This window comes from Colobus angolensis, unplaced genomic scaffold (assembly GCF_000951035.1).
Source record: "Colobus angolensis palliatus isolate OR3802 unplaced genomic scaffold, Cang.pa_1.0 Scaffold411, whole genome shotgun sequence".
In the NCBI taxonomy this organism is placed as follows: Eukaryota; Metazoa; Chordata; class Mammalia; order Primates; family Cercopithecidae; genus Colobus; species Colobus angolensis.
This window is the reverse complement of record NW_012117500.1, coordinates 219,113-240,769: the sequence shown is the minus strand read 5'-3', so window position 1 is coordinate 240,769 and position 21,657 is coordinate 219,113. Positions and strand designations below refer to the sequence as shown.

At 40.2% G+C, this 21,657-nt stretch overlaps 1 protein-coding gene across 3 annotated transcripts in view; it reads right to left on the bottom strand.

Moving 5' to 3' along the window:
* The window catches only part of NEK10 (NIMA-related kinase 10), a 259,204-nt gene that overhangs the window by 206,098 nt on the left and 31,449 nt on the right, over positions 1-21,657 (bottom strand). For all 3 annotated transcript variants that reach the window (XM_011956225.1, XM_011956227.1, XM_011956226.1), the window contains exon 7: positions 2,618-2,702. In XM_011956225.1, coding sequence (XP_011811615.1) covers positions 2,618-2,702 — 85 coding nt within the window. The remainder of the gene's footprint in view (positions 1-2,617; positions 2,703-21,657) is intronic.

Genomic DNA, 21,657 nt, shown 5'->3' with positions numbered 1-21,657 from the left:
TCATTCCTTCCAGCCTTTCCTGGTTGGAACATTCACTAAACATATAATGGAAACTCTGTACTAGCAGGAAAGATCCAGTCTACAAGCTACCAGTTTGCAACCTCTAAGTCAAGGAATGAGGACTGCAGCATGGCCCAGTGTGATCTATTTAAATGGCTTCCAGAGAGAACCTTGTACATAGAATTCAATGTGCAAGTTACGCAATACATCAGTCCTGGTGGAAAGGAACTGGATTCAGGAGACATAGCCTGACCTTTCAAGAAATATAGTATGAAAGTAGGAGAAGGACTTGAAGGAATAGCTGAGTCAAGAGAAGGACATTTTTATGGTAAGGAAAAATAGAGTGAGAAAGCCTTGGCCAGGAGGAGGAATATTACTTCTGAAATATGAGGGAAGTAGAGTTGCAGGATAACCCAAATATTTCAAACAACAATGAGAAAATAAGATAGCTCCCAATGGGATGGCCTTGGGCTTCCCTGTAAAACAGGGGATGGAGGATGATATAATTTGATGAGAATAATGGGGCAGGAGAGGGTTTGGGTGAGAAAAGTGAAGATGATTTGGAAGAGCTGCTATGGACCCTGCAGTACTGACCAAACAAGAGAGGAAAGGAACAGATACCCATGAAAAAGGCATGCCGACAGTCACTGGCGTAAGTCACAAGTCATAGTAAACCCCAGCATAGCTTTGTGACTTCAGCCAACAATTCTTGGCACCTCAAGATGTTGAACAACTGCCTGAGCACGTGGTCTTCTGTATGGAAAGAGTGCCAGAGAGGACAGACTCAGAGATAATTCCCTTCTATGGAAAGGCTGGCCAGCAGGACAATATTCGTTTAATATGTGTCTTGGTCACAAAATCTCATAAACAAAGTCGTCTGAATTTTTTCCTTCAGAGGGCAGTACAATCAACCCCGTTCAATCTACCCAGAACGAGACTAAGAAAGGCAGAACTTTAGATGGGAGATTGGCAGAGTAAGACACTCTTATCAACAGTTTTTGTGAACAAACAGAACATCTCTAGGACAAATATTTGCTAGTTCAAGTCAGATTAACCGGACCTTCCTCCTGGAAAACTTTATTAATATTATACATAGAAAGTTTTCATCTAAACTGAGACACATGGGGGAATAAAAGAGGGTGCTATGAATAATTAAGTGGGAACAGTGAGCACACAAGACTGATCCAGGCAAAAGGAAACGTATGACCTATGCTCATTTATACATGACCCAAACAGAATTGCAAAAAGCAGCTCAGAAATGCATGGAACACACAGTTCTGTATGGTTGGTCACAGGAAAATAAGGATGCTTACCTACCCAGAAAACTGTGAGCAACAAGGACAGAAAGCCATCTCAAGGATGCCCTGGCTCACATATCCAAAGGGCTGTGGTTAACTAAATTACAATAGCACAAGGCCAGTTTAGAACACAGTATGAGGAAGAGGACTACTCTTCTAATGGAAAGATGTGTAGTGCCCATGAATCCCAGAAGAGTCCAATCAGAGTAGGCTCTGTGGCTGGTTGGTACCAAAGTATTTTCTCAAATGCCAAGTATGGAAAAGATGGTTACTTCTGAAATATGAGGAAAGTAGAGTTGCAGGATAACCCAAATATTTCAAACAACAAAGAAAATAAGATAGCTCCCACTGGGATGGCATTGGGCTTCCATGTAAAACAGAGGATGGTTACTTTTCCAAACTTGGCACCTAAAGGAAACATATGCTGACTCAAATAATAATTCATCAATAACATCAAGTTCAAAATTAAAGGTGTGAGCTTCCTAGTAGCTTATGAGGACAGGGCATAAAAGGAGATACTTTTTTGGTTAAAAAAAAAAAGTGTTAAGTAAGCTTTTCTTTAGAGTCTCACAGCTAAAGCACTATGTCTTTGCTACTCAAAGTATGGGCCATGAACTAGTAGCAATAGCATCCCTGGGAAACTTGTTAGAAATGAAGAATCTTGTTTATACCTACTGAATCAGATTCTGCATGTACAAGATGTCCAGGTGATTCCCATGCACATTAAAGTTTGAGAGGCACTAAAATCAGAGGCCAGGCATGGTGGTTCATGTGTGAACCACCACACCCAACCAGGAAAAGATTCTTGACCTCAGTGCCCTCCTCTGGGAAAAGTGGGAGGCTCCTTGCTCACCTCTAACTCAAATTTGACTCTAGAGGTTGGGAAGGGATTGACCCTGGAGCAGCTAATAAAGCTCCACTGGCTGCTTCTCAGCCACATGAGCAGGCCACCACTCATCACCGCTGACTTAGACCTAGGGAGCTGCTTAGCCTTGAACATGTTTGAAGCTGTGGCCAAGCATATACCTCCTTGAACGGTAAATAATGCCAGGTAGCAAAGAAAACATAGACCAAAAAGTTCAAACCACTTAACCCCATAAATAATACAACAAAAATATACAAATTTTTTGTCCCCATTAAAGTGCTCTGCTCAAATCTTTTTAAACAGTAGATGAGACATTCCCCATATATGGAAGCTATTGAGTTGTGAGAGAGAAAACAAAAAGTAAACATGGACTACTTCAAAGAAAAGCCCACCAGTCTTTTATTATGACTTTATAACAAGTAAAATATATATATATATATTTTTTCCAACCAACCTGATAACATGGATCCCTCATTAGTAGCCTCAGACAGATTAACACTCTCAGAAAATGAATAGATGGGGCTCGATTAACCCACTCTCTGAAATAAGAAAACAAGAGAACATGTTCACGTTTAAAACCCCAGTGTGACAATTCATAAAAGTACAAGGCTATGAAGGAGTATAAAGAACACAAAAAGTACTTAGTTTATTTGCACTGGGGACTGTTATTTGGTACTTGAACACTTCACCCATTTTAATTCAAAACACATTTAAACCATCTTTATCAGTGTGGAGGAGAGGCCCCCCAAACTTATTTGGTTTATGCCGCCACCCTTACTCACTCAGTAATATTTCATAGTACCCTAAGATCAAAAGAAAGAGCAAAATGTTCCAAAATTTAGGTAGGCCCAATTTGGTAAGAATTTATGCTTTAACAAATTGGTATGCATTTGAAAAAAATAATACATTACATCAAAAGATTATTTTCATAGCCACACTTATTTATTAATGCAAGTGTATGCATTATTAGACACAAAACAACTTCTCAAGCCTGGGAATCAGTTTGGACTTCACCATCCTTGTTTTCTCTTCCCCCTGACTTTAATAGAGTACTTGTTTTTTTATCAGAGCAACCACTGAAAACTCAGCTTCTGAAAGATATGCCATCAGCTAAAGGAAGGCAGGATGACCTAACATTGAAATCACAAACTGCCTTCAGTTGTTCATGCTGTATCTGATGGATGTTGAGGAGCACTGAGGGTGTTTTGGGTTTTGTTTTTTAGAAAATTGAAAATAGTTCACAGTGCCCCCTGGGAGTTCTCTGTAGCTCTGGGGCACTTCGGTGCTCAGTTTGGGAAACACAGGGATAACGTTTTTTTAAATTAGTTTCCCCAGAAGCAGACCCTGAGATGAAGATTAGTGTGTGCAAATTCATGATTGAAAACATGCTCTCAGGAGAGACCAGTAAGAGAGTGGGAGAAACAGGAAAGGGCAGAGGAGAAATCCAAGCAAGGGTATGACATCAGGCAAAATCTCCTCTTAACCCAATCAGTGGGGCTCTGGAATGTAAGTTACCACTCAGAGTTGTCCTATACTGAGGCAAGGGCACTGGGCTTTTCTATACTACTGAAGCTGTTGCCATTAGCTAAGAGCTGCAGGAGGGACTGATGGAACATTCCCAGACACTCCCACTGGCTCTCTGTGCCTGCAGGCAAGGCAGACTCAAGGAACCTGAGGGTGGTTGGTGCAAGTGTTGTTGGACAGGAAGGTGCCAAAACCAAAAGGGTGAGAACAGGAGGATTCGGGGCAAAGCACCAATATTACCCTACAGTTCTATAGTGAGATTCAGCAGAACCCTTTGAAATCGAAGTCACAGTCACTGGATAAGTCATATTATGGCAGAAACTGAAGGTGTATTTGCCACAGGTCTGTTCAGAGGGGAAAAAAAAATACCTGCATTTTTGCTTCCAATATTGAATATAGCCAATAACCAAAATACCATCATCAGATTTCTAAAGAACTATTTAACTTAAAAGTATCACTTCAAAATCATCAAATGCTACAAGTATTCACTCAACTACATTTTAAGAGGCTTTCAAAAAGTATGTTCCTTTAGCAAAGAATGATTTAGTTGCAACCTTCAAAGGTCTTTAAAATAAGGACAATTGCAATTTTGCAATGTTTTTGAAAGATGTCAGACACTAATCAAATTCAGAGGTGGTCACAAGGCCTTGCACCCAGCAGCTACTCAAATACACATGGATGACCAGTTCTCTCATTTAAACCAGTGTGGTAAAGGTAAGCACATATTGGTCTCATTTTAGGCACCTCTCACTTAGATTTAAACCTAAGGGAGCATATCAGTCAAGACAGAATCCCTCCACTGACATGCCTCTACGAGCTCAGAAGCTGAGGTTAGCTTGGAAGGAGGAAGTCGGGGTAGGGATAGTCTATGCTCTTTGGTGACACCCACAACCCTGAGGGGCCACTGTGAACAATTTCTGTTCTGTTGCTCAGCTGTCCCACATCCAGTTATAGCTAGTAGTAAATGCAGTCAAACGTTAAAGCTTTTCAGTCAGCTCCCAATGTTGCTTCATAGGTCATAGAATGTGCACAACGCAAGGTGCATTTCACATCAGTTGTTGAGGATACTTGTACAAAAGTTGGAGCAACAGAGCCCAGACTGAAACTAGAACCCATGGCTTCCTGAATCTCAGTTTGATAGTTACCATGTCTGAAACTGACTTCATTAACTACCCCTCAAGCCTGATCCTTCCAGTCATCTAGCTGACCAGACAGAAACCTTTGGTGTTTTTCTTGCCTCCTCTATTTCCCTCACATTCTTTGCAAATTCCTCCACAAATCCTGTCTGCTCTACCTTTAAAATATCTGTCTCCACAACCTATCCACTTCTCACTATCTCCTCCACCACCACCCGGGCTCAGACCACCATCATCTTTTGCTTGAGCCATTGCAAAAGCCTCCTATCTGGCATCTTTGCTTCCAGCTTTGCCCCTTCCTTTACTCTCTCACATCTGCTAAGATGATTCTTTACAAACACAAGTCCATTCATGTCAAACCTCAGCCCAAATCCTCCAACAGACCCCATCTCATTCAGAATAAAAACCAAAGTCCATACCATGACTCACAGGCCCTCCGGGGCCTGGCCTCCACATTACACCTCTGGCCTCATGTCTTTCCATTGCCCCTTGTTCACTCCCTCCCAGTCATGCTGACCTTCTCATTACATAGCTGGGCCAAGGTCCAGTGCCTAAGGTGCTTCCCATGAAAGCCTTCTGTGGCTTTTCAACCCTGGAAACTCATAAAGAATTTGAAAGATGTTCTCCATGATATGAGGCCAGTCACCTGCAGTTGTTCTAAACACAGTGTATGTTGTGTGGAAGTGGCCAACATAGCACAGACCGAACTCCTGAGGTGAGAAAGAGGCTGAGTGCTGCCATGCACTGGAACTTGGAAGCAGAAGGTGGTCCCGGTCAGGTGACACTTGCTCACACTGCCCTCTAAGCTAGTTCCATAGCGGTGCTTGGTACACACGTTAACGAAAAGTCTAAAACACAAAGCATCTTCTATTTCATACTCAGCCAAGGAAAAGTGAGGGAGATAATGGAAGCCATTCTAGACTAGAATCCATATAATTTCTCCCACATCTCCTACCTCCACAACTGAGCTGACTGTGTATCCAGCAAGAATAAAGATCTGTCCCCTTGTCAAACAGAGCAATTACTTGAGCTGTGGACCCAAGCCACCCGTGGCCTGGCCTGTCCCATAATGATCCTCTGCCTCTGTGTACAGTTCATCTTTGTCTCCTCTATGATCCTGAGAAATTCAACTCTGCCCCCAAACCTGCACATCTCAAACCTGAGTGAATGACAACCATCTTCCTCAAAGTTAGGATGAACATCTGTAGTTTCTGCCACTAGAGGTGCTACCCCCCACCACACCCCACTCACACTCCACCCCAAGTCACTCACCATTCCTTCCATCTACAAAGACTGACTTCACGGGAAGGAGGCTGATAGTAGGCACTTCTCAAAGCCTTATATTCCTGAGTGCTCATTATAGATTAGAGTCCCCCAATGTTGAGTAAGATGTCCAAAGAATATCACTGGCTAAGAATTACTCTTCCTCCCATCACCAAGACTCCTGGCAGCTGTGCTGCCCACCACAGTTGCCATCAACACCTTGGCCCCTCCTCTGGCCCAAGCACCTTGCCAGTGACCCCATTTTGCCAAGCGGACAAAGCCCAGTTTCCTCTGAAGATAAAGTCAGGATTCAACCAATCCCGAAACTGCCAGCCAGGCAGAATTATCCAAGGCCACATTAGTAACTGTACTATGGGTTCATCCTGACTTCAGATCAGACATACCGTGCATTGGAAAAAATAAGCCAAATTTGAAATACATTTTGAATTCAAAATCTATAGGGACACTTAATAAAAATATGGTTATTCTGAAGCTACTAATAGAGAGAGGATATCTTTAATCTTTATAATTAGGAAGAGGGCACATGACAAGTTTCTCTTTCAGGTGTTGGGTTAGCTAAAGACAGCATGTAGGCTGAATTGGAGGGCAAAGATACTACATCCCAAAGATCTAACAGAAATAATGATCAGGTTGCAATAGCTGCTAGCAACCTAGTGATGCTGAATGCTAATTGCTTTTCATTATTTAAAGGAAAAGCCATGGGGCATTTTAAGAGATGATTCATGCTACAAATATGTGTACACTTGGTATTTTTACTGTTAGCCATATACAGTCATCATGAGGAAATTTCATGACTTTTCCAGTGATTTTTCATATTAATATAAATATAAAAAGGTTGTTTTCTTTCCACCTCCCAGGAAAAAGAAAAGAACAAAAATTCTAGAATAGTTTTTTTTTTTTTTAACTAATAAAGAAGTATACATAAATGAAGAGTTTCAGAAAAATCTCAGAGTTGAAATTTCTGTTCCAACCAAATGGCATTTTTGTTTTGTTTTGTTTTGTAATTTGGGAACTGAAGCCCAAAGCTATTAATATTTCTATGTGGCCTCTGCTGCTGTAAATGTAAATAGAATTCCTGGTGTCTGAGTCCTCTGGCTTCTCCTCTGTTTGCGCTGACCTCTGAAAGAGCAGTTGTTCCTTCCTTGGCTCTCAGCCCTTAACCCACTGCAAGGACGGGGCACATGGGATGAAGTGCTGGTGTTCAAGGGGAATTGTATGCTCTGTAAGACTATATATATATACACACACATATATATACACATATATATATATATATAAACATATAAACATATATATGTTTGCCAAGAGTTGAGGGACTAGGAAACACACAGCTTAGTGCAACCAGAGAATTACCGTGAATAATAGTGACAGATTGTAAAGACAGGCACCTTTATTTTACTGACTCAGCAATTGTGGCCTGGAGGAGCTGAGCGTCTGGCCCACAGCTACACAATAAGTAATAGAGCCAGGTGCCAGACTCCCACTCCTGTACTCCTGCCATCCCTCCCCTCCACGTAAGTCTGTACAGGGGATGGCTGAAGAGAAAGTGACTCTGCAGATATGTTTAATACGGGAACAGTAGCGTTCAGCAGAGTGGCATGGGGGCAGCCCTGAAAAATCTGTCTGTCTGCAAAGATAGTATTTCTCTTGAGGCCATGTCTCAATATAGCAGCCACACCGAAGCAAATTCATGAGCGGGCAAATATTTGTCCCCTCTTATGACTGAACTTATGCCACTGTTTTCACAGGACTATTAATACATGGCAGCGTGATCAGCTCCCGCCACCCCCATCCATGATCACCTGCCATTCTGCTGTCAGCATCAGGTGCCACCTTCTGCCATCAATATAAAAAGAAGGAAAAGCACTGGAGACACATTATTTGAAAAGAGAAAGAGTAGCCAGGGTTTCAACTTCTTACACAGTAAGAGAAACAAATATGTGATGTGAGGGTTCCAAGTAAAAACTCAGTCCACGAAGCTGTGCTATTATAATGAAGCAGGGTTAACTGAACCCAGGAACTGATGCAAATGGCAGGGGTGACAACGTTGACCGTCATTTGTAGCACACTCTGTCTCTTTCATGTCACAGCCCTTTTCATGTTGTAGCACTGTTTTCATTAACACACAAGATAAACCAAAACAATCTGCCATCTTTGACTCAATGTTTAAAAATGGAGGAATTCAAGTCTGTTTCAAAATAAGTATCACCTCAAATTCATGAGACAGAGTCCTATTTTTTTAGATAGTTGAAAAAGTAAAATTCACATCTATGCAAAACTTAAAACAAAACACAAGAATATATGTGAAGAAATTCATCCTACATGACTATTTAGGGAATTCTCGCTGACTTATTTTGCTATTCTTAATAGGTCTTTGTTCTTTCTCTGTGTCCCCTACTAAACCTAGCACGGAATGTACACCCAATCAGAAACCCATCAAATACAAATGGGATCATGTTGGCCCCTAAAATCAGGACATACATGTGCATTCTTAGAGGTACTTCTTCTACATAATTAATGAAAATTTCAGAATGTTTTCAAATATTTGACAAATACTCATCAACTGTGATCAGCCAAGTACTGTTATAAACCCAGGAGTACAGCAGAGGACAAACCCATGCACTTGTACTCATAGAGCTTACATTCTGATCACAAAAACAAATAAAACTGCATATCAGGTGGTGGCCAGTGGAGAATAATCAAGGTTAAGGATTTATTGAGTACTGGGCATGCTATTTTAGGACAGTCACAGAACAGTTCTTTGGTAAGATTAGCATCTGAGTTCTTTGAGGGATTGATCCATTTGGATGTCTAGGTCAGAACAGCAGAGTGGTTTAATACATAGTCCCTGAGGCAGGAATACTGTAATCTGCAAAGAATAGCAAGGAAGCCAGTAGAGTTGGAGCAGAGTGAACAAAGATAGAGCAATAGAGATTGGGGTGAGAGAGACAGCAGAAGTCAAAGTTTTAAGAGTGTTGCAAAATAAGAACAGGGCCTTTGGATTTTTTATTCAGGGAAGTCATTGGAAGGCTCTGGGCAGAGGATTGACATATCTGAGTGAGATTTTGAAAAAATCCTTCTAAATTCAATGTTGAGAACAGAGTATAAAGAGCCAAGCATCCAAAGCAGGGAGGCCTGTTAGCCTACTGCAATGGTCCAAGCAAGAGATCATGAGGGTTTGGACTAGCGGATGGGGAAAACTAAAACTGAGGCATTCTCACACATTGAGTGAGAAAAATCAAAAGTACTGTTTTAAACATGTTAACTTTGCGATGCTTAAAGAAGGAAGAGCCCACAAATCAATATGTATAACAAAAGATGAATTTATAGCAAAGGAAAGTGATATGGTTTGGTTGTGTCCTCCCCCAAATCTCGTCTTGAATTCCCACATGTTGTCGGAGGGACCTGGTGGGAGGTATTTAATCATGGGGGCATGTCTTTCCTGTGCTGTTCGTGTGATAGTGAATGAGTCTCATGAGATCTGATGATTTTTAAAAATGGGAGTTTCCCCACAAAAGCTCTTTTTGCCTGCTGCCATCCATGTAAGATGTGAATTGCTCCTCCTTGCCTTCGCCACGATTGTGAGGCCTCCTCAGTCACATGGAACTGTAAGTCCATTAAACTTTTTTCCTGTATAACTTACCCAGTCTCGAGTATGTCTTTATTAACGACATGAAAACAGACTAATACAGAGAGTGTACTTAGAAGGCCCCATTTCTTGGAGCAAAGTGGATAGGAAAATTTAGGAAAGGCCAGGTTTCACAAGGCTGTTTGGGGATTGATTGATTTCTAGCTGTGGAAATGCGGCTCCCAGAATGTGACTATCAGTTACTGCCTGGCTCTTAGAAACTCGTGTACTCATGAGAAACTGTCATTTATTGATTTGGCCAGGTTTAAAACTGGTTCTGGTGGTTATCTGTAGCCAAGGAACAACCAGTTCTTTCCTGGGAAGGTAGGAACATTTTCATTTCATGCCTATTGACAGCCAAGTGAATGAGCTACACAAGAAGCAGTAAGTCTGGTTACCAAAGTGATACTTTTCCCTGGTGCACACCTAAAACAAATTTTAAATGTGCATTGATTAGTAAAGAACAAAGGAATCAGTGAGGCATAAGAGAAAGGAGTACCAGCCACAGCTTCGTCTCAGGACCATGGACCTTACCTACTCATCTCCCACATCTATCAAATGGGGCTTAAGAAAGTTTTCTTCAGAGTCCATTCTACCTCTATAATTTCATGACTTTTTTGGTATATATAGTCATCCCTTGTTATCCTCAGGAGTTCCAGGACCCCCATGGTTACCAAAATCCACAGAACCTACACGTATTCTCACATGTACTATAAACCATCTTAGATTACTCATAATACCTAATATGATGTAAATGCTATGTAAATATTTTTATTGTTGTGTTTTTTATTGTTTTTCCTGAATATTATTTTAATCTGCGGTTGGTTGAATCTGAGATGCAGAACCCTTGGATATCAAGGGCTGACTGTGCCTGTGTGTGTGTGTGTGTATGTGTGTGTGTGTGTATGTGTGTACACATTTACCTAAAATACCCTAGATAATATTGCATGAGAAATAATAATATAAGAGCTAGATGTTTGCTCCAAGTTAGGTGATGGGAAGAAGGGAAATCATCATTTGCTTGAGGACTACATGAGATGTTAGGTTGTTAAAGCTTATTTGCTTCATGTCTATGTTTAAGGTTGTGAAGCTTCAAGTAAAAGACAAAAAGACAAATTTCATTCTCAAACAATGATCCAGCTGTTTAAAAAGTTACACTCTGGGTAAAAGCAGAATGTAGTTTTGTATATGCATAATAATCTATCAGATAAGTGAAGGAAAAAAGCATAAAATTGTTAAAAAATTAGAAGGAAATATAGCAAAAGTTAATATAGCTGTTTCTAAGGGTGGTATAAATAGTAAATTTTCATGTTTTTATAATTTTCTGTTTTCCAAAATTTTTAAAGCAATCAAAATAATTTAATGCAAAGAAATTCCAAATGAACAATCTTTGCCTCAATCTTCCCCCAACAAAATCAGTGTCAATGGCTTGAGCAGGGGATAAAAGACCTACAAAGAGGTGGGGATAGAGTGCTTCAGGCAGAGGACTAGCACGGTCAGAGGATCAGAGGTAACAAAAAGAATAACTTTCAAAGGAACAGAAATTTCACTCTCACCTCAATGAGTTTAGGAGAGACACTGACAGGATAAAGAAATGAGGCCAAGAAGGAACAAGATCTCAAAGAACTATGTGAACCTCTTAAGGAATGGGCTGTTATAACATTTTTTAGTACATAAAGACACAAAACTGGATGGATGCAGCGGCTTACACCTGTAATCCCAGCACTTTGGGAAGCCGAAGCAGGTGGATCACCTGAGGTCAGGAGTTCAAGACCAGCCTGGCCAACATGGCGAAACCCTGTGTCTACTAAAAAATACAAAAAGTAGCCAGTCGTGGTGGCAGGCACCTGTAATCCCAGCTACTCGGGAGGCTGAGGCAGGGAGAATCGCTTAAACTTGGGAGGTGGAGGTTGCAGCAAGCCGAGATCGGGCCACTGCACTCCAGCCTGGGTGACAGAGCAAGACTCTGCTCCAAAAATAAATAAATAAATAAAGACACAAATCTAAGACTTTTGAGGACTTTATGAAACTTTATCTGTGCCCAGTTTATGGTGCTAACTTGAAACTCTGTCTCTAGGGAAGTTCTGAACTATCTGACAGGCTTTACCAAGGTGAACAGGCTTCTCCTTTCTTAGGCAATAAGGAATCTTGAGAGGTCTCTGCTGGCCTCTGTACTGGCTGAAGAGATACATTCACAGAAAAAGCATCTCTTCATTAGCTTCATCTATTTCAAGAACTTATTCAAAACACTGAAGAGATTCTCCCTGCATCCTAACTTCTGGTCCTCTCATCTAACCTCCCTCTGTGATGGAGTCTGGATAGTCAATGCTGAGGACCAGGTAAAACTCGAAAGGAAAAGAGTCACTTGCTTCACGATCTAGGACCTGGAGTAGACACGGATAACAAATTGTCCGATAGCTAAACAATAACTATATTAATCCTCTTGGTTGTAAGTATCTATGATGTTCTCAGAATACTTTTTATGATAATTTCTAATAATATTGTGATGTTTTCTCCTAATTCAAGAAGTTTTCTCTTATTATACATAGTGCAAACATATTTCTCACCTAGACTCCCTACAGACTTATTTCCAAAATTCTTCAAATTTGTAGCAAATAACTCAGGAAACTGGGGTATAGAATAATAAGGATACTAACTCATTCTTTTCAGAAAAGTAAATTAATTTTTTTACAAATAAGGTAATACTAAATGATTTCCTCCAACTCATTCCAACTAGAATGAGTACCTTGGGCAAGCTTACCTATACAAAAGTTACAGGCAAGGAAAGAGGTAAATCCTGGTTATTCTAGAATGATAGTACCAGAACGAGGCCAGTTAAGTAAACCCACTTCAAAATAACACCAAATTTCATATTAAAGGGCAGGAGGAAAGACTGAAACAACATCTTTAAAACTAAATTATAAAACCAAGATGTATTTTACTTTACATTTAACAAAATTTAAGTTATACTGCAACATTGCCCTGGTAACTAGAACAAAGCAAGAATGAATTCTGCCGACATTTTTGGAACACTTTTTCTGAAAAAATATTCATATAACATGATCCAACATTCACTTTTGATTTTGCAAGAAAAAGAGGTTCATTTTTGTGAATATATTGGAAGGATTCATTATTTTTTTTCCCAAAGACCTTTGCTATTCTTTGTTTCTCCAAACACAGCCTCATCATCTTCCTTGTTAACACTTTCTTCCTTCATTGTCAGGTGACCTATTTCTGCCTGAGTCTTATTTGTCATATTCCACCAGCTCAGCTCCATCACTTTCAATAACTTCATAAAATTCTACATCTTTAGCCAGATTTGCAAGTTTGTTTCACAAATAAATAATATTTGCCTTGTAATATAGAATCTTCACATCAGCAAGGAATGGACTAACAAAGAGGAATTCCAGAGAAGCAGATATACACAAGAGATACTTGAACAGAGGTCAATTTTATGAGGTCAATTAATTAGAGAATATGATAATGTTTTGACAATTTTTACTTCCCTACACAGCTCATAACAACCTGGTCTTGGATACCAACACCCTTTGTACTTTCCTGTTCAGGCAGATGACATGGAAATGGAATCAAACTCTACTGCAGACAAATGATGTCATGACAGAAAAAAAAAAGATTGGAAGACCACAATTTGTTTCTGTATCTTGCCACACCTTGAGATTGTTACCAGGAGTAACAATTCAAGAGAGCTAAGTAAAGGCATTTTGTACTTGCTTCCTCCACTAAGAAGAACCAATATAGTGAGTAGATAATTACGCTTCAAATAGGTCACCCAAGAGAGAATACTGGAATTCAGTAGAAAAGTGGCAGGCAATACCTAAAGGAAAGAAGGAGAATGAAGTGAGGCAGCCTGCTCAGCCAAGATCAGCTGGGAGCCAAGGGAGACTACAATACAGGGAAAGGGTGAGTGAGAGACCCTCAGTGGTCCACATTATCACCATGGACTCCTGCAATCCTAGCCATGGGAGAGCCCTTTGACCCACGGCCGGGTGCGGTGCCTCACACCTGTAATCCCAGCACTTTGGGAAGCCAAGGCAGGCAGATCACCTGAGGTCAGGAGATCAAGACCAGCCTGGCCAACATGGTAAAACCCTGTATCTACTAAAAATACAAAAATTAGCTGAGTGTGGTGGCAGGCACCTGTAATCCTTGCTACTCACGAGCCTGAGGCAGGAGAATCACTCAAACCCAGGAAGCAGAAGTTGCAGTGAGCTGAGATCGCACCATTGCACTACAGCCTGGGCAACAAGAGCAAAACTCTGTCTCAAAAAAAAAAAAGAGCTTTGTCTTCAATAGACTGCATGCTATCCTGCAACCCAGTAGCACCAGGGCTGAAGTGCAAGAGAAGTATGGGCTGCTGCCTGCAAGGCTTAGGTACAAGCAACCGTGGGCTACCACACCCAAGTAGGAGGCATGATCAAGATGCAGGCTACCACCAGGGCTGAGCAAGGCACCATTCTAAAACACTACTCCCAACAGAGTATGCACTATCCTAGAAGCCAGCAGTGCTGGGACAGAGGTTCAAAAGAAGAGCTGGCTGTTGACCCCAGGGCTTAGGAACAAGCAACCATGGGCTACCATACCTGGTGCTGAGGCATAAATGGCACACATGCTTAACATCTGCTGGCGTAGGCTGCCATCACTAAAAACATTGCCTCCCCACCAACACCACCCAGTGCCATTCTGCCACTGGCCTAGAGGTTGCCCCATTCCTGCCTATCACAGCCAACACCTGTACACACAACTGCAGGGCCCTGAGGACCAGCTAGCCTAGCCCAGCTTCACCCTCTCCTCCATGCCAGAGCAAACAGTCCAGAGGCCAGGGGATTGCTCAGCCTAGTCTACCACCATTGGCACCTAAACACTCCTCCCAAGGGCCTGAAGTTGAGCCTACCCACCAAGCCACTACAACCACAGCTGGCACCTACCAGCATGTGCTGTCTGCAGGCCTGGAGACTAGCCTGCTTAGACCATTGCAGCCACCAACACCAGCATGCATTACTTGGGACCTAGAGGGTAGTCCTACAACTGCCACTACCATCACTCATAACACACCAGCTGCTCAGGGCCATGAGAACCCTTCTACCTGTCCAGCCCATGGTTGCCACTACTGGCATTCAAGTAAGCCACTTGGAGGGCCAAAAAATAGAACCACCTGGACCTGCTGAGACTAGTGTCAGTGTATGCCATCCAGGGTCCCTGGGATAGGCATGCTGTCCCACTGATGCCTCCCCTGACTGAAGACTAGCCTACCTGATATCTCAGTCTCCAGCAAAACTACACCACAGCCTTCAGTAATAACTATACCCTAAGCCACTGAGGAAATCTCAGATACTACTGACACCGTTTATAGAGAAAGAAATCATACAGAGACTGCACAACTGTACTCACCCAGAATCAAAGCCAAAGTACACTACCCAACCAACACTGTAGATTCATCCTCAGGAAAAAGTCTTCCCATATGAAAGCCAATTTTAAAAATTAGAAGTGACTATTACACTAGATGTGCAGACATCAATGTAAGAACACAGGAAACATGAAAAATAAAGGAAATATGACACCTCCAAAGGAGAAGAATGATTATCCGACAATAGATCCCAATCAAAAATAAATTCACAAAATCTTGGAAAAAGAATTCAAATTATTGTTTCAAAAGAAGTTCTGTGAGATATAAGAAAAGTCCAAAAAAATATAAACAAATCAGAAAAACAATTCAGGATACAAATTAGAAATTTACCAAAAAGACAGACATCTTTAAAAAGAACCACAGCAGCTGGGCATGGTGGCTCACGCCTGTAATCCCAGCACTTTGGGAGGCCAAGATGGGTGGATCACCTGAGGTCAGGAGTTCTAGACCAGCCTGGCCAACATGGTGAAACTCCATCTCTACTACAAACTACAAAAATTAGCCAGGCTTGGTGGCAGGCACCTGTATTTCCAGCTGCTTGGGAGGGTGAGGCAGGAGATTAGCTTGAACCTGGGAGTTGGAGGTTGCAGTGAGCTGAAAATGCACCATTGCACATTGCACTCCAGCCTGGGTGATAGAGTGAAACTCTGTCTCAAAAAAAAAAATAAAAAATAAAATAAAATAAAATAAAACAAAAGCAAATTATACTAGATCTAAAGAGAGAGATAGACTCTAATATAATAATAGCGAGGGACTTTATAACACCCCCACTCTCAGCAGTAAGCAGAGGTTCCAGATAGAAAATCAACAAAGAAACATTGGATTTAAACTGGACATTAGATCAAATGAACATAACGGATATTAACAGAACATTTTATCTAACAACTCAACAACTGCAGAATACAGTTCTCCTCAGTACATAGAACATTCTCCATGATAGACCATGTTCGGCCAAAAAACAAGTCTCAACACATTTTTAAAAAGTGAAATCATATCAAGTATCTTCTCAGAGCAGAATGGAATAAAACTAAAAATGAATAACAAGAGGAACTTTGGAAACTGCACAAATACATGGAAATTAAACACTTGCTCCTGAATGACCATTGGGTCAATAAAGAAACTAAAATGTAAGTAGAAAAATTTCTTGAAACAAATGAAAGTGGAAACACAACATACCAAAACCTGTAGGACACAGCAAATGCTGTGCTAAAAAGGAAGCTTATAGCAATAAAATACTCACATCAAAAAAGTAGAAAGATTTTAAATAATCTAACAATACACCTCAAGACACTAGAAAAGCAAGAACAAACCAAACCCCAAATTAACAGACAGAAAGAAATAATAAAGATCAGAGCAGAATTAAACAAAATAGAGGCTAAAAAACAATATGAAGCATCAATAAAACAAAAAGTTGGTTCTTCAAAAAGATAAATTGATGAACCACTAGATAGACTAAAAAAGAGAGAAAGACCCAGACCAAAATCAGAAATGGAAAAGGAGATACACAACTGACAACACAAAAATACAAAAGATCATCAGTGACTATCATGAACAATTATATGCTAACAAACTGAAAAACCTAGAGGAAACGGATAAATTCCTGGAAACTACAACTTTCCAAGTAGTTGAAGCAGGAAGAAATGAAAAACAACAGACCAATAATGAGTAGCAAGATTTAAAAAGTAATAAAATGTCTCTTAAAAATGAAAAGCCACATGAGATACCATCTCACACCAGTTAGAATGGCAACCATTAAAAAATCAGGAAACAACAGATGCTGAGAAATAGGAACACTTTTACCCTATTGGTGGGACTGTAAACTAGTTCAACTATTGTGGAAGACAACGTGGCGATTCCTCAGGGATCTAGAACTAAAAATACCACTTGACCCAGCCAACCCATTACTGGGTATATGCACAAAGGATTATAAATCATGCCGCTATAAAGACACATGCACACGTATATTTATTGCAGCACTATTCACAATAGCAAAGACTTGGAATCAACCCAAATGTCCATCAGTGACAGACTGGATTAAGAAAATGTGGCACATATACACCATGGAATACTATGCAGCCATAAAAAAGGATGAATTTGTGTCCTTTGTAGGGACGTGGATGCAGCTGGAAACCATCATTCTCAGCAAACTATCACCATGTTCTCACTCATAGGTGGGAATTGAACAATGAGATCACTTGGACACAGGAAGGGGAACATCACACACCAGGGCCTATTGTGAGGAGGGGACAAGGGGGAGGGACAGCATTAGGAGATATACCTAATGTAAATGACGAGTTAATGGGTACAGCACACCAACATGGCACATGTATACATATGGAACAAACCTGCACGTTGTGCACATGGGCCCTAGAACTTAAAGTATAATTAAAAAAGAAAAAAAATGAAAAGCCTAGGACTGGGGGATTCACTGCTGAATTCTACCAAACATACAAGGAAGAACTAATATCAATCCATCAATCCTCCTGAAACTATTCCAGGAAATTGAAGAGGAGGGAATTCTAACTCATATGAGGCCAGTGTTACCCTAATAACAAAACAAGACAAGAATAGAACAAAAAAAAATGAAAACTACAGAACAGTATCCCTAATGAACATAGATGTAAAAATCTTCAACAAAGTACTAGCAAACCAAATTAAATAGCTTATCAGAAAGATAATACACTATGACCAAGTGGGATTTACACCAGGGAAACAAGAATGGTTTGGCATGCAAAAGTAAATAAATGTTGTACATCACATCAACAGAATGAAGGATAAACAACATATGATCATCTCAATAGATGCAGAAAAAGCATCTGATAAAATCCAATATCCTTTATGATTAAAAACTCTCAACAAACTGTGCATAGAAGGAACATACCTCAACATAATAGAGGCTATATATAACAATATCAACTTCAGCTAACATCATACTGAAGGTTTTTCCTCTAAGAAATGGAACATGACAAGGATGTCGACTTGCACCACTCAAATTCAACACAGTACTGAAGTCTTAGCCAGAATAGTAAGTCAAGACAAAGAAATAAAACGCATCCAAAATGCGGGGGGTGGGGGAAGGAAGATGTATCTCCTTGCAGATGACAGGATCTTATATTTAGAAAAACCAAAGACTCAAATATGATAAATAAATTCAGTAAAGTTGCAGGATACAAAATCAACATACAAAAATCAGCAGCATTTTTATATACCAACAATGAAATAGCTGAAAAAGAAATCAAGAGGACAATTCCACTTCCAATAGCCACCAAAAACATAAAATACCTAGAAAAATAATGTGACCAGCGAGGTAAAAGATCTTTACAAGGAAAACTACAAAATACTAATGAAAGAAACTAAGGAGGCCACAAACAAAGGAAAGACATTCCATGCTCATGGATCAGAATTAATATCATTAAAATGACCATACTACCCAAAGCAATACATAGATTCAATGCAATCCCTATCAAAAGATCACTTTTCGCAGAAATAGAAAAAAAATCATAAAATTCATATGAAACAAAAAAAGAACCAGAAGAGCCAAAGCAATCCTGAACAAAAGAACAAAGCAGGACCCATCACACTCCCTGACTTCAAAATATATTACAAGGCCATAGTAACCAAAACAGCATGGTAATGGTATAAAACCAAACATAAAGACAGATGGAACAGAATAGAGAAACCCAAAACAAATCCACATGTTTACAGCCATGTGGCTGCATCTATTGAGATGATCATATGTTGTTTATCCTTCATTCTGTTGATGTGATGTACAACATTTATTTACTTTTGCATGCCAAACCATTCTTGTTTCCCTGGTGTAAATCCCACTTGGTCATGATTTTTAACAAAGGCACCAAGAACATTCACTGCAAAAAGGACACCCACTTCAATAAATGGTGCAGAAGGAATTGGGTATCAGTATGCAGAAGAATGAAACTGGACCCCTGTCTCTCTCTTACTATATACAAAAATCAACACAAGATGGATTAAAGACTTAAACATTAAGATTCAAAACTATGAAACTACTAAATAAAAACAGAGAAAACACTTTCCTATGAAACACAGGAAGGTCTAGGCAAAGTTTTTTTTAGGGTTTTGATTACTAGTTTTTAACTTTTTTCTTTTTTTATTATTATACTTTAAGTTCTAGGGTACATGTGCACAACGTGCAGGTTTGTTATATAGGTGTATAGGTGCCATGCTGGTTTGCTGCACCCATCAACTCATCATTTACATTAGGTATTTCTCCTAATGCTATCCCTCCCCCAGCCCCCCACTGCCCAACAGGCCCTGGTGTGTGATCTTCCCCTCCCTGTGTCCATGTGTTCTCACAGTTCAACTCCCACTTATGAGTAAAAACATGCAGTGTTTGGTTTTCTGTCCTGTGATATTTTGCTGAGAATGATGGTTTCCAGCTTCATCCATGTCCCTGCAAAGGACACGAACTCATCATTTTTATGGCTGCATAGTATTCCATGGTATATATGTGCCACATTTTCTTTATCCAGTTTATTATTGATGGACATTTGGGTTGATTCCAAGTCTTTACTATTGTGAATAGTGCTGCAATAAACATATGTGTGCATGTGTCTTTATAGCAGCATGATTTATAATCCCTTGGGTATATACTCAGTAATGGGATTGCTGGGTCAAATGGTATTTCTAGTTCTAGATCCTTGAAGCCACACCGTCTTCCACAATGGTTGAACTAATTTACAGTCCCACCAACAGTGTAAAAGCATTCCTATTTCTCCACCTCCTAAGTTGTTTCCTGACTTTTTAATGATCGCCATTCTAATTGGCGTGAGACAGTATCTCATTGTGGTTTTGATTTGCATTTCTCTGATGACCAGCGATGATGAGCATTTTTGCATATGTCTGTTGGCTGCATAAATGTCTTCTTTTGAGAAGTGTCTGTTCATATTCTTTGCCCTCTTTTTGATGGGATTGTTTTTTTTCTTGTAAATTCGTTTACGTTCTTTGTAGATTCTGGATATTAGCCCTTTGTCAGATGGCTAAATTGCAAAAATTTTCTCCCATTCTGTAGGTTGTGACCTAGGCAAAGATCTTACGGCTAAGACCTCAAAAGCACACACATTAAAACAAAAATAGACAAACAGAACTATATTAAACTAAAAACTTCTGCACAGCAAAGGAAGCAATCAAGAGAGTGAAGAGACAACCTATTAAATGGTAGAAAATATTTGCAAACTATTCATCAACAAGCGACTAATATCCAAAATATATAAGGAACTCTAATAACTCAATAGCAAAAAATAAGCAAATAATACCATTAAAAAGTGGGCAAAGTTGCCTGTTCACTCTGATGATAGTCTCCTTTGCTGTGCAGAAGCTCTTTAGTTTAATTAGATCCCATTTGTCAATTTTGACTTTTGTTGCTATTACTTTTGGTGTTTTAGTCAGGAAGTCCTTGCCCATGCCTATAAATGGGAGAAAATTTTTGCAATCTACCCATCTGACAAAGGCCTAATATCCACAATCTACAAGAAATTTAAACAGATTTACAAGAAAAAAACAACCCTATCAAAAAGTGGGCGAAGGATATGAGCAGACACTTCTCAAAAGAAGACATTTATGCAGCCAACAAACATATGAAAAGGAGCTTATCATCACTGGTCATTAGAGAAATGCAAATCAAAACCACAATGAGGGTTGGGCATGGTGGCTCATGCCTGTAATCCCAGCACTTTGGGAGGCTGAGGTGGAAGGATCACAAGGTCAGGAGTTCAAGACCAGCCTGGCCAATATGATGAAATCCTGACTCTACTAAAAATACAAAAACTAGACGGGTGTGATGGTGCACACCTGTTGTCCCATGTACTTGGGAGGCTAAGGCAGGATAATCTCTTGAACCCAGAAGGCGGAGGTTGCAGTGAGCTGAGATCAGGCCACTGCACTCCAGCCTGGGACACAGAGCAAGACTCCATCTCAAAAAAGAAACCACAATGAGATACCATCTCATGCCAGTTAGAATGGTAATTATTAAAAAGTCAGGAAACAACAGATACTGACGAGGTTGTGGAGAAACAGGAACACTATTACACTGTTGGTGGGAGTGTAAATTAGTTCAACCATTGTGGAAGACAGCATGGTAATTCCTCAAGGATCTAGGACCAGATATACCATTTGAACCAGCAATCCCATTACTGGGCATATACCCAAAGGATTACATATCATGCTACTATAAAGACACATGCATATGTATGTTTATTGCAGCACTATATTCAATAGCAAAGCCTTGGAACCAACCCAAATGTTTATCAATGATAGACTGCATAAAGAAGATGTGGCACATATACACCATGGAATACTATGCAGCCATAAAAAAGAATGAGTTCATGTCCTTTGCAGAGACATAGATGAAGCTGGAAGCCATCATTCTCAGCAAACTAACACAAGGAACAGAAAAACAAACACCGCATGTTCTCACTCATACGTGGAAGTTGAACAATGAGAACACACGGACACAGGGAGGG